Source organism: Leuciscus leuciscus, assembly GCF_965113295.1.
Source record: "Leuciscus leuciscus genome assembly, chromosome: 1".
Classification (NCBI taxonomy): domain Eukaryota; kingdom Metazoa; phylum Chordata; class Actinopteri; order Cypriniformes; family Leuciscidae; genus Leuciscus; species Leuciscus leuciscus.
Window position 1 is genome coordinate 26,155,946 of NC_138725.1, and position 11,820 is coordinate 26,167,765.

Sequence of the window (11,820 nt, forward strand, 5' to 3'; positions counted from 1 at the left end):
TTTAAAATGTAATCAAATGAAAATATAATTGGCTAATTTATTTTATTTATTTTATTTTAGCAAACAATGCTGCACAAAAAAGGTTTAGCCTACTGTTAAAATTAAAACATAAAAAATTAAATAAATAAAAATATTTTATTAGGTCTAGCTATATAATGAAAATGATATAATTATTTAAAATGATTAAAACGATTTTCACAATCACACAATATGTTGTGTGATTGTGTAATTAGTTTTAATATATTTTTTATTATTACTTTGAGAAGTAGGCTAGATTCTACGGTGCAATATTACCTTATTTATATAATAATTTCTTAACGTTAAACCAAACTTTTATTTTGGCGGGTTGTAGTGAATAAAAGTTTTGTATTGTTATTTATTTAGGCCTATTTTTGTATCAAATTAAATGCTGAAACGTTCTCAAAGTGACTCATAGCAGCTGGAGATGACACTCTTGTGTAAAAGCTCATACATTTTTACTCATGTAGGCCTATCAATCTTAAGGCCTATTACAGAGGTTGTTTTGCTTATGTGTTAAGTTACCCTGTGAATATATATTCACTGGTTGAGAATTCAAGAATGGCATTATGCTTAATACCAGACGGGGAGTATTATGTCATTTCTAACATTAATAATTTTTCGCCACTAGATGGCGCTGTTTGCCATAGGTTTAGTTAAACTTCTCTTGGAAAAACTTTATTTGTTATGTTTCATAGCTACAATCACGCAAAGCTCAACGGCCATTTTCCAGTTCTGCGCAGCAGAGAGATCGCGTTCTCTTTCCTTCCGATTCCAGTTTGTCGTGTAAAGTCCAGAGAAGCTTTGCTTGTAAGTTTTTCGAATATAATTGTTATTTTATATACTTTGTGTTTGTATCATATTAAAATGTATATATTAGACGCACGTTTGTGGTTCCGCGTGCATTATGCGGACATTTCAGGAGATCGCCATGTGATCTCTTAACATCTAGTGTAATTTTCCGATATTAATGTAAACATTGTGTAAAGAGTTTTTGTATATTGTTTCTTTATATTTAATTTACAGCCCGCAGATGTTGTAATTATTCTGTAACTACGTGAAACAAGGGGGTAACAAGTGCCACTTTAATTTACAGCCCGCAGATGTTGTAATTACTCTGTAACTACGTGAAACAAGGGGGTAACAAGTGCCACTTTAATTTACAGCCCGCAGATGTTGTAATTACTCTGTAACTATACGTGAAACAAGGGGGTAACAAGTGTGACTTACACTGTAACAACACAAAACAATGGTATATTGTTTTGCTTGCCTTGTTTTCACTATAGTTGCCTTGCCTATTTTTAATTTTGCTTGATGACCCAACAAAATCCTGTACTCCTGTTTTTATTTCTTAAGGTAAGTAACCTATATTAAAAATTCTAAATAAAACCATAGCAGAAACTCATTAACTCATTCCCCTGAATTTCAAGTTTTGTTGTTCAGTAATCTCCATCATGCATCATGAAATGATAGAATATGTACCCCGTGGTTAAAAAAATACCTAGTCCTAAATATAGTTTAATACCTATGTATTATTCCAAAAAGATATGGTGTATGATTATGATTGAATGAAGACCCAGCGCACTTTACAACCATTTCAGAGGTCTCTTCTGAATCACCACAGTTTGCAGAATCCACTTGGATGATGCGACGGCAGCCATGGTACTACGAAGCCAGTGCGATCACCACACACCAGCTATATGTGGAGAGGAGTGTGATCGAGCCAATTCAGTGAATGTGTGTTCTCGCTAAATTGCTCTCAAACATAAGATTGTTGTTTTGCATGTAGCTTATAGGCCATATCATGTAATATTTGAATAGTTAGCCCGAAGTTATGAATTACTTACTGTATAAATCATTTGTAATTTTCCAAGTTTTTAGCATATAGGTCATACATACCATGTAATATTGAAATAGTTAGCCCTTAGTTATGAAATACTGCATATTATTTGTATTTTTCCTGGTTCCCTGATTCCCCAAATATTATAAATTGTTCCCTTATAATTACACATAGGCTACGTACTTTATAAGTACACTATAATTACCGAAAGGTACACTGTAAATTTGGTGTACTTACGCAGTACTTTTCCTGGTTGTTACCCCTTTATTCCCCTAATATTATAAATTGTTCCCTTATAATTACACATAGGCTACGTACTTTATAAGTACACTATAATTACCGAAAGGTACACTGTAAATCCTGTGTACTTACACAGTACTTTTCCTGGTTGTTACCCCTTTATTCCCCTAATATTATAAATTGTTCCCTTATAATTACATGTATGTACTTTATAAGTACACTATAGTTACCGAAAGGTACGCTGTAATTTCGGCGTAATTACACAGTACTTTCCGGGCTGTAATCTAAAGCGTTACCGCTCATTCAGAAAAGACAATATATTGATTTTAAAATTTTGTGTAAGAAAGCTTTATGCGAAGAGGCGTGATCACATAATTAATATGTATGGCTTTCACACCTGAGAAAGACAAAGACCCACCCCTAATGCCCTATTAGGAGCTATCAGGCCCTATCATTCTGAGCAACCTTGCACAAAGAATGAGGAGATTTAAAAAAGAATGGCTTTTAGATTGTTTGGATTTATTTACAACGCAACATAATCCAAAGATACACAACAAATGACAAAAAAGCACATTATTGAAAACAATGATCCAAAGAAAGAAACCTTTGTGCCATTCCTAAAAACATTGTACATACCTTTCATTTCCAAAGTGTTTGATTTTCACTGTACCATGTTCATGTACAGAGACTAATGTGAATATTGAAGTCAGCAAGACTCAGTGGCATCTGGTCCCAGTAAAAAAAACATACTGATATCAAGAGAAACTATAGTGCTGCACGATTTTGGGAATAGATTTTATATTTTTCTGGTTAAAATTGCTTTTTAAAATTCACAGAATACACACACAAATGTTTCCAATAATGTATAATGAACACCAGGTTTGTTGTGCCTTGTAGGCATAAGCCCTATTCGGACGGGACTAGTTTCACAGGGGGACGTTAGAGAAATTTCTGTTTCACAGACATACTTTGAGATATTAATCCTGTCCCAATCTGCCATGTCTGTCTTTTTCTCACACGACCTCTGTAAAAATTCCAGAGCAAATTACCTACTGTTTTTCGTCAAACTCGGCGGTCCTCAGAGAAATCTAATCCCGTCCGAATGCGAATGTCTGTGATTGCCGAAAATGTTTTTTTCCAAAACGCTTTTTCTTGTGTGTTTTGGTCAACGTGAACTACCGTACAATCTCTCGCTATCGCGCCGGTATTCAAGTTTCTGCTTTTTGTGCACCGATAATGGATGTAGATGTGTTCGGTACACTGCGAAGAAATACAAAAATGAAATCAACAAGAAGAGCCAAATCATGTAAACTGTTAAGACTGGCTAACGTTACTGTAATATCAGTTTCAGGTAAGATTACTTTCATTTCTGCACTTAATTACCTAACGTGTAAATTCTGAACATGTGATCTTCTGCAATGCCCACATGTAAAACACAGACACTCCTACCTCGGTAATAAACACGGAGATGTTAGTCCCGTCCGAATCTGTACATGAAATCACAGACGTAGGTTGATAAGAATTGTAACTCAAACGTCGTTTGGAAAACTAGTCCCGTCCGAATAGGGCTATAGGCTAAACGCAGTGCTGCATAAAATAATAATAATAACAATAACAGCCTATAAATCTTCCAGAAGATTTCAGTAACAACTACATTAGAGAAAAAATATATTGATTATCATATGTTACTTCAAATGTTTCCATTCGTTATGATGATATGAAATGAGATTAGAGTAAAACCATGAAGCCTTTGTTTGGTGCGTTTTGCTTTTCAAACCCACAGCACGCTCCAAAATCTGATACATTCAAACGCAGAGGCGCTCCAAAATATGATGCATTCAAACGCAGAAAATATGATACATTCAAACGCAGAGCGTGCTCCAAAATATGAAACATTCAACGCAGAGCGCGCTCCAAAATATGATACATGAAACGCACGGCGCGCTACAAAATATTAAACATTATGGTTACCATATTATACATATCTACGTTTGAGCAGATATCCACAAACACAGTATAGTAAACACGGGTCTAAATATTATAATATTCACCTTATATCTAGCAACAGTTCAACTGCAATGTGAAGTTTATGCAACAATAACATAAACTAATAATTAAGAATTTCTTACCTTACATCTTTCTTGTCTTCAAATCGCGTTCTTCTAATTCTTCTGAGGTAAATCCAAGTGAAACAGCAGAGCACAGCACAAACACAGTCTTCCAAACTCGATGAAAAGCAGAAGAGTAAGTTACCGAAGTCTCTGATTCTTTGTTTTGATGTAATGAGGGCGTTTACAGAACTGCGTTCGTAGAGTGGATCATTTGCATGTCAATCGCTCATGCGCGTGGTCACATTAGAGTTAAAGGCACAATATGTAATTTTTTGCTTTAAAAATAGCAAAAATCACTATATCTATGTTATATATATTTTTTAGTTGTGTACTTACATTATCCCGACTGTTTCCAACAACTTTCAAACCAGGAGAAATTTTAATTTAATTCGAAGACACGGCACGTTTCTTTATTTCCGTTTTGTCGCAGTCAATGGCGTCATATCCGCGTTGTCCCTGGTTTCCGCTTGTACTGCCATGGTAACCAGAGCTATGAACCAGAGCCCTCTGATAGTAACCAAGACGACAGACGTGGACCACTGTAGTTCGCAATGTCTATCTGCACGCTGTTGTTTTTTCGTTCAAACATTATGGACCATGGCAAGCAGACTTTGGATAAAAAAGGAGAACTAAACTGAGAATCAATATCAGCGCGGTGTTTTCGAGATGCCTAGAGCTCCCATAGACAGTATATAAACGAGAGCTCCACGTCCGAGACTTCGACCGCTTCTACATGTACTTTATTAAACAGGTGAGCATATTTACATAAAACTAATCAATGTTATATAGTTCAACAATGATAAAATGTCAGAATATGATCTGTATGTTATTCTAATGTTGATCTAGCTTACTGCTAGTCTCATACAGACAAACTAACACATACATTTCAACACATTCAAAAGCAGTTTAGTGTGATAGTGTAATGGTAGACCAAGTGAAACAGTGCTGCGTTACCTCACAAGTTTAATTTGTCTAATAAACTGACCTGTGAGTTGTAATTCTGCACTTGCGTGTAGTTCGGTAGAATGAGATGTCCATATTCCTTTTAAATCCGCGGGAGTCGCGTCGCGTGTGGAGCTGATAGCTGTCTCTTAGCAACCCCGAACTGCTTCATATCACAGTCATGATAAAAGCGTCGATGTATTCAGTCATCCATAAACATTATTAGATCGGTCGGCTTGACGTTGACGACAAGATCCATAATTCTTAGCAAATGTTGCGTCATCAAACTACGCCTTTGTTATTGTAAATATGTTAGCGACCCCTAGTGGAGAAAAAATTCCATAGTGTACGTTTAATTAGGACGCGTTTGAGAAACTGTACATGCCGCTGCTTTCATACGGATTACTTAAACAGAGAATATTTGTTTTTAAAATAATTTACATACTAGAGACTCCAAGCGTTGTATAGACATGCTTTTCAAGTCTATGTGACAAACATTCGCTGAGTTACAGGTCATTTGGCGTTTCAGAATGAGTTTCACATTTTTTCTTTGTTTTACGAAAAACACAACATTTTGTTTTTATTATGAGTGTACACAAATAAAAGATATTTAACTGTTTTTATTGATGTACAACACAAGCATGTAAGATTTGCAAAATCAACAGAGTATTTTTAGTTTCTTTTGCACTGATCTGAAAAAAAACAAGCCTATCGCGCCGGCGCGATAGTGCTCCTAGGGAAATGGCACCAATTGAGCCATTTTGCCCCACCCAATTTTGAAAACCATATCACACGTACATTTTCACCACTTCTGAAGCGTGTGCAAAGTTTCATGAATTTTCTAGCATGTTTAGGCCCTCCAAAAAGCGATTCACTTTGGAGAAGAATAATAATAAACGGAGCAGAAACAATAGGGTCCTCTCACCATCGGTGCTCGGGCCCTAACAAGCGCTGCATTGGAGCAGGCTTGTAGGATATCTTAATTCACAGCCCATAATGCAAGGCTACATGTACAACTGAAATAAAATATGCTTCTCATAGGCTAGCTCTCGCCTGCCAATGACAGTCCACTGACTGAAAACTACGCGAGTTGGTTGGAGCCGCAACGACACACCCATTATACACCAGCAGAAGGAATGTAGTAATTTAGAGCCTACCTTTTGTTGAACCCTGTTTAAATCCATGTCAAACAACCGGCGAGAAAGCAAATCCATTACATCCACCGCGAGTCTTCAAAACTTGTTACCGGCTAGTCAAAATTCCCAGGTGGTTACAGGCTGTCAATTCTATCTATGCAATCCTGGAGTTTAATGTAGCTGTAGTTTAGTGGGGAATTTCATGAACCCAAGCAAAAAGTATCTGTAGTGTCACATTATGACCAACAAATGTCACTGTGGTTTAACCTTGAAGATGTATGTGCTCTAGTAACACAAGAACAACAGCCTGTTATTGTTGTAATGGCAGAGAGAGCATGCTATAAGAAGATTATAGGTCTTTCATGTAAAATTTACACAAATAACACTGAATGAACTACATATTATCATATACCATCGAAAATTTCGTTTTTTCCCCCCTTAATACTTGTTTCCTCATTTGTTATGTGGTAATTGTAATGTAATTGCCCAGATTTACCATTGCCTTCTTCCCTTTTCATTTTCAGACTCCCTCGTTCAAGATGTCCAAGACCTCTTGGGAAGTGGCGCTGAACAACCTCTCCCATCACACTGGAGGAACAGGTAAACTTCCTCTCTGGAGAATTGGACAGTAATGAGGCCCTTCATGGTGAACAATATGTTGTCATCTGAGAAGCCCAAGGAGGGGGTTTGCCATCATTGTGGACACAAGGCTGCAGTAGTGATGTGTAGGGACTGTTTACCACGATCACTCTACTGCACAGCCTGTGACCTTTCCACACATGAGGCCCTGGTGCTTCATAACAGAGCATCTAGGTTGAGGGGTTCTTCAAACACCTGCCGCCATCCACTTTTGTTCAGCAGTATGAGGGAGGGAAATTCTCCTATCATGAAAAGGGTATGCTGGATGAAGTTTTGTTTGATAGAAACAACACCCTCACTGTTGAGTTTTTGGTTTCATTTACTCTAATATGTAAACTAATTCTGCTTTTTAGATTGCATGTTACCAATCGTTTCCTCCCTGCTGTGACTGCTCCACTGGGCAAACAAGCTTTTCCAAGGGAAAGCCAGTTATTTTAATTGGAATGAATGGTAATGTTTTTTTGTTTTTTTTCATATTGTGTTTCATAAGAGAGAATTGTTTTTTTCTGAAATTTCAGGAAGATACAACCTCTTCCTTCCATCAGTAAACTGCTCCTGGGGAAAAAGCTTGCCAGTGACCATAAGTGATTTGGTTGAAAGTGGTTATTGGCCAGCAACTGTCAATTTTGAGACCTTGTACATGGTGGACTTGTTCACCACGTATGAGGATCTAAAAATCACTACCCCAGGGATGTCGAGATAAGCTTTTGTCAGCATGCTCGAGAGTCGTACAAAACTCTTCGGGCGAGTGAGTGGACTCATCATTTAAGTTATCTTGTTTGGGTCACCTTTTAAATAACTGATTCATTGTTAGGACTTGTTCTTACAATCCCCAAAGTTTCAGCACATATTTCTTGACAGAGCCCTTTCTTCGTCATGACTACGGTCTGAAGCCAACCTTCGAAACAGTTACTTACTGTTTTGTTTTGTATTGTTTTTTCACTTTTGCTCTCAGCGTTGTAAGATATGTGGGGACACAATGCAGTGTGTGTCCTCAAATGGGCCTATGCCAACTTTGAGGTTGACAAGCTGTCTCAGGTCCTGCATTTTCAGTGCCCTGCATGCAACACCCTCCATGTTGGCAGTTGCAGTGGATGGTAACTGCAAATTATATCGTTTCAAAAGCCAACCAGGGTGTGTAACATTCATGTACAATAAAATGCTAGTGAGCCACAAATTACTTGTATACAGTAAATTTAGCCCACATCTATATATTTCTTTCAAGACCTGATGGGTTCTGAGGTGTCCTCCTTTGTTGATTACATCCATGGAACAACTGGACATGTAAGCTAAATTTATATGGTCTAAATTTACATTATTTGGTTTATATTTAATGCCAATAGAGTGGCATTACTGTATCAAATGCCATAATACCATGATTTACAGCTTATTTTGTTAAATGTAACTGTGTAAATGTCTGTATTTGCCCTCATCTGTTTAAGAATCCAGGGAAAGGGAGATGTGATGCGGGTCAGTGAACCGCAGCACGAGCAAACTAGACGAGGAAGGTGTTGCAGTTGCTGTCTGCCGTCATGGGGTTTTGCTGAAGGGACTGAATATGTTCCGTGGAGAAATATTTGCTCCTTCTTGGTGCAATCAAGAAGGAGCTGGAACAACTATTGGGGAGGAGGTTGGACATGTTAACAGCTTCCTCTCCCGAGCAGCCATATGTTCCAAGTACATGTCAAAGCCGGTAAGCATTTTTCATGTATAGTTGTGTCCAAATTGAGACCAAGGGGTTTGAACATTGATGCTCGGCCTTTGCATTTTAGAGTTCCATGCATAGGTGCTCCTTTAGAAAACAACTGTCTAGTCAGGACTAGTTTGACACGTTAACTAAGTGTATGATTATTTCCAGGTTTATGTGACAATATTAGAGAATGATCAATGTAGTATCTGACCTTTGGTCCTCACTGTGAACCTAAATTACTGCACATACATTGTGTGTCAAGTTCGCACAGGCATGCTAACAATCCAGGCAAGTGGCTGGAACAAGCGAAAGGCAGAAAACCTTGACCAGACACTGGCCAAAAGTGTCATCAAGGTAATAATTAGGCAAATATGTATAATTACATTTTTTGTTTTTAAATTGTGTCTCAGCCTTTGTTAACACGGATATTTCTTTCGGACAGACTTTACAAAGGATTGCAGAGGCAACAAAGGACCTGGAGAAACTCACCGCTGAGTTATCTCTACAGCAAGACAGTCCAGCAGTGGGTGTCTGATGTTCAGCAGTGGACCTCAGGTACTTTGAAAAATGTTTTATTTGATGGCATATTTTATAGAATCATTGGCTCTGCTCTTGTACAGGGGATCTGAAAAGAGACTGATTGTAAACTGAAATGGGCATTAATTAATTTGTTTGTTGTCGTCCAAAGGAGCAACAATCCAAAATGTCCTTCAGAGGACCATCGACGGGCTATATTTTGGCATCAAACAGTGAACATTTCAGCTGTATCGTCAGTCTGGTGGGAGCAGAAAAGGCCACTAGTAATGAAAATTTGAGAAAAAATTTATTCACTACTGATTTATACATAGCAAAAATAGCAAAGCCATTTATAAAAATTAAAAAAAACATCTTTTGAAGTAGGTTTACTACAAGTCAGGGAAAAACTGTCAAAATCATAATAAGGTTGAGTGCAATATACAAATAGTTCCAATATTTCTGCAAAGTTCAGAGATGTCCTGACCTACCAATTTTGTACTCTATTTTTTTTTTTAAATATGATTGTTTAAAATAGATTCCGGAAAAAAAAAATTCCCAAGTTTTTTCACAATTTTTCAAATGATAATGAAACTTGTGATGCAAAAATTATCACACAACATCTGTCACAATAATCATAACACATACATGCATATTGTGAAGTCTTATTTTGTATGGTGCTTTTGTGTAGTCATCGTGTTAATGCACACTCATTTTGTGTTTCTCATTGTAGGTGGGAATAAGCGAAGGCATCAACTGAGAAGAAAGACTGCTGTTGAGAAGAATGCCTTGGAAGTTGCCATCAATGACCACAATGCTACTGTGGGGGAAGTTGAAAAACTGCCTCCTCCCAATGAACTCCTGGCTGTGGACAACTACTCCTGGCCATGGGAATGTAAGTACTTCCTCTGAAATGCACTGAATACAAATTGTTTGATGCACTCATCTTGATGTAAATATGGAATCTGATGTAAAAAATGTTAAGACACTGGGCAATACGCAAAAAAAAAAAAAAGAAAAAAAAAGAATGCAGTAATTTGTAAATGGATGTGATCGAACCCCTTCGCGAAGTGCTGGGGTTCTATCTCATCCTGTCAGGGCTTATTTCTCTATTGTAGTTGTACAGCATGCAAAATATCTTCTGTCCCAATATTTTTATAGGAGGTTGTAAGATAACACTTTTTTGTAATGTATTGCAGGTCATGGTGATATGGAGCGGGGAAAAAAAATTTTTTGACAAGGTAATGCTCCTGGCTAGACTGAAAGAAGTTGTTATTGTGGTTCGCGAAGTCAAGCAGCACATGGACTACATGAGGAGTGTTGCTGGACTGATTGAAGAGTTTACCTTTTAGCTTACTGAAGACACCAATGGGAAATGTAAGGACAATAAATAGTCTTTTTCTTCAATTTGCTTCTCTGGTAACCATTGGCTCGTTTCTTTATATTTTAATGTCACATTCTCAGTCAGTACAGAGGGAGAAAGGACATGAGGGACTACTCTGTGTGCTGAAGAGAAGATTGCGTGAAGTTGAAGCATAACTGGCTACAGCGTGCACAACATACAAAAGTATTCTTGGACTGCAAACATAGTCCTTAGATGACTTCTCTGAAGAGAATACTTCCATGAGGAACTGGGAGAGTAGTTATTAGGGAGATGGTGTATGACTCTAAGAAGATGTCTTCACATTGTGTTGAACCCAAACGTTAGTGCTGTAATAACTTGTGTGTGAAACCTGAGGCTATTTTACTGCTGTTGTAAGATTTCTTTGTGTTTAGAGCATGTACTGCAGATTCCTCTGAAACTGTAAAAACCCATTATGTTAGCCCATTAGTCCCCATCCTCTGCCCCATCCCAATCACTGGTGATTCACAACTGTCAAACATGATAAATTACCTTACATTTTTGCTTGAAATGTATTGCTCATCCCTACATAGCTTCACTGTAGTTGTGTATAGTTTGTATATGCTGTACCTACTGTAGTTTACATAGCCTATTGTATTGTTACTCTCTCCAACAGTGTGCTATTCCAGCTTATGTTTCCACATGTTAGTATATTAATACTCACACTCTCACACTCTCTCTCTCTCTCTCTCTCTCTCTCTCTCTCTCTCTCTCTCTCTCTCTCTCTCTCTCTCTCTCTCTCTCTCTCTCTCTCTCACACCAACACACACCTCTATCTGAAGATAGTCTTTATTTTGAACAGGGCATAGTCTCTTAGCTCTAGAAAGCCTATTTTATTAATTTCACCCAGTAAAGTGAACTGTTGTTTCAACTATAGTCATGTCTCTTTTGTTTGATTCATGAATAGTTTTCATTTAAGTCAGTTTCCTGTTTTATCCCATTGTGTGAGTTGTTCCTTTCAAGTAAGTCTGTAGTAAGTGTTAGGCCTATATTCTAAAGTAGGGGTCATCAACTACACTTGTCCAATGGCCAGAACTTTTCTCGGCAGACACTATCAGGGCCAGACGCTCTTGAAAAATTAAAATGAATATTGTATCCTATAAGTAATATATTATTATTTCATATATCAATTTGCCTTTGAAATGTATGTTATTTTTTAGCCTTTGTCAGTGTTAACCTATATTTTAGGCTTCATATTCATGAGGCTGTCAACTGCTAACGTGGGGAAGGTGATTGCCACTGAACGAGGCGGCCAATCACAGCGAACTGATTGACATCCAGGCCACTGG

The 11,820-nt window shown here is 37.5% G+C and overlaps 1 protein-coding gene across 2 annotated transcripts; it reads left to right on the forward strand.

The window, feature by feature from the left end:
* The first annotated feature begins 255 nt into the window (after positions 1 to 255).
* On the forward strand, positions 256 to 11,402 carry LOC309502904 (uncharacterized protein). Of its 2 annotated transcripts, XM_082175524.1 has the most exons (9): positions 256 to 828; positions 1,643 to 1,755; positions 6,812 to 6,887; positions 8,369 to 8,619; positions 8,879 to 8,970; positions 9,059 to 9,171; positions 9,305 to 9,416; positions 9,863 to 10,024; positions 10,329 to 11,402. In XM_082175524.1, the coding sequence occupies exons 6-9, from the start codon at positions 9,151 to 9,153 to the stop codon at positions 10,364 to 10,366; spliced, it is 333 nt and encodes a 110-aa protein (XP_082031650.1). In that variant the 5' UTR covers positions 256 to 828; positions 1,643 to 1,755; positions 6,812 to 6,887; positions 8,369 to 8,619; positions 8,879 to 8,970; positions 9,059 to 9,150; the 3' UTR covers positions 10,367 to 11,402. The 2 variants fall into 2 exon arrangements, 1 of the variants encoding a protein (XP_082031650.1); XR_014207428.1 differs by lacking the exon at positions 9,305 to 9,416 and having other exon boundaries at positions 256 to 1,755.
* Positions 11,403 to 11,820: the final 418 nt, after the last annotated feature.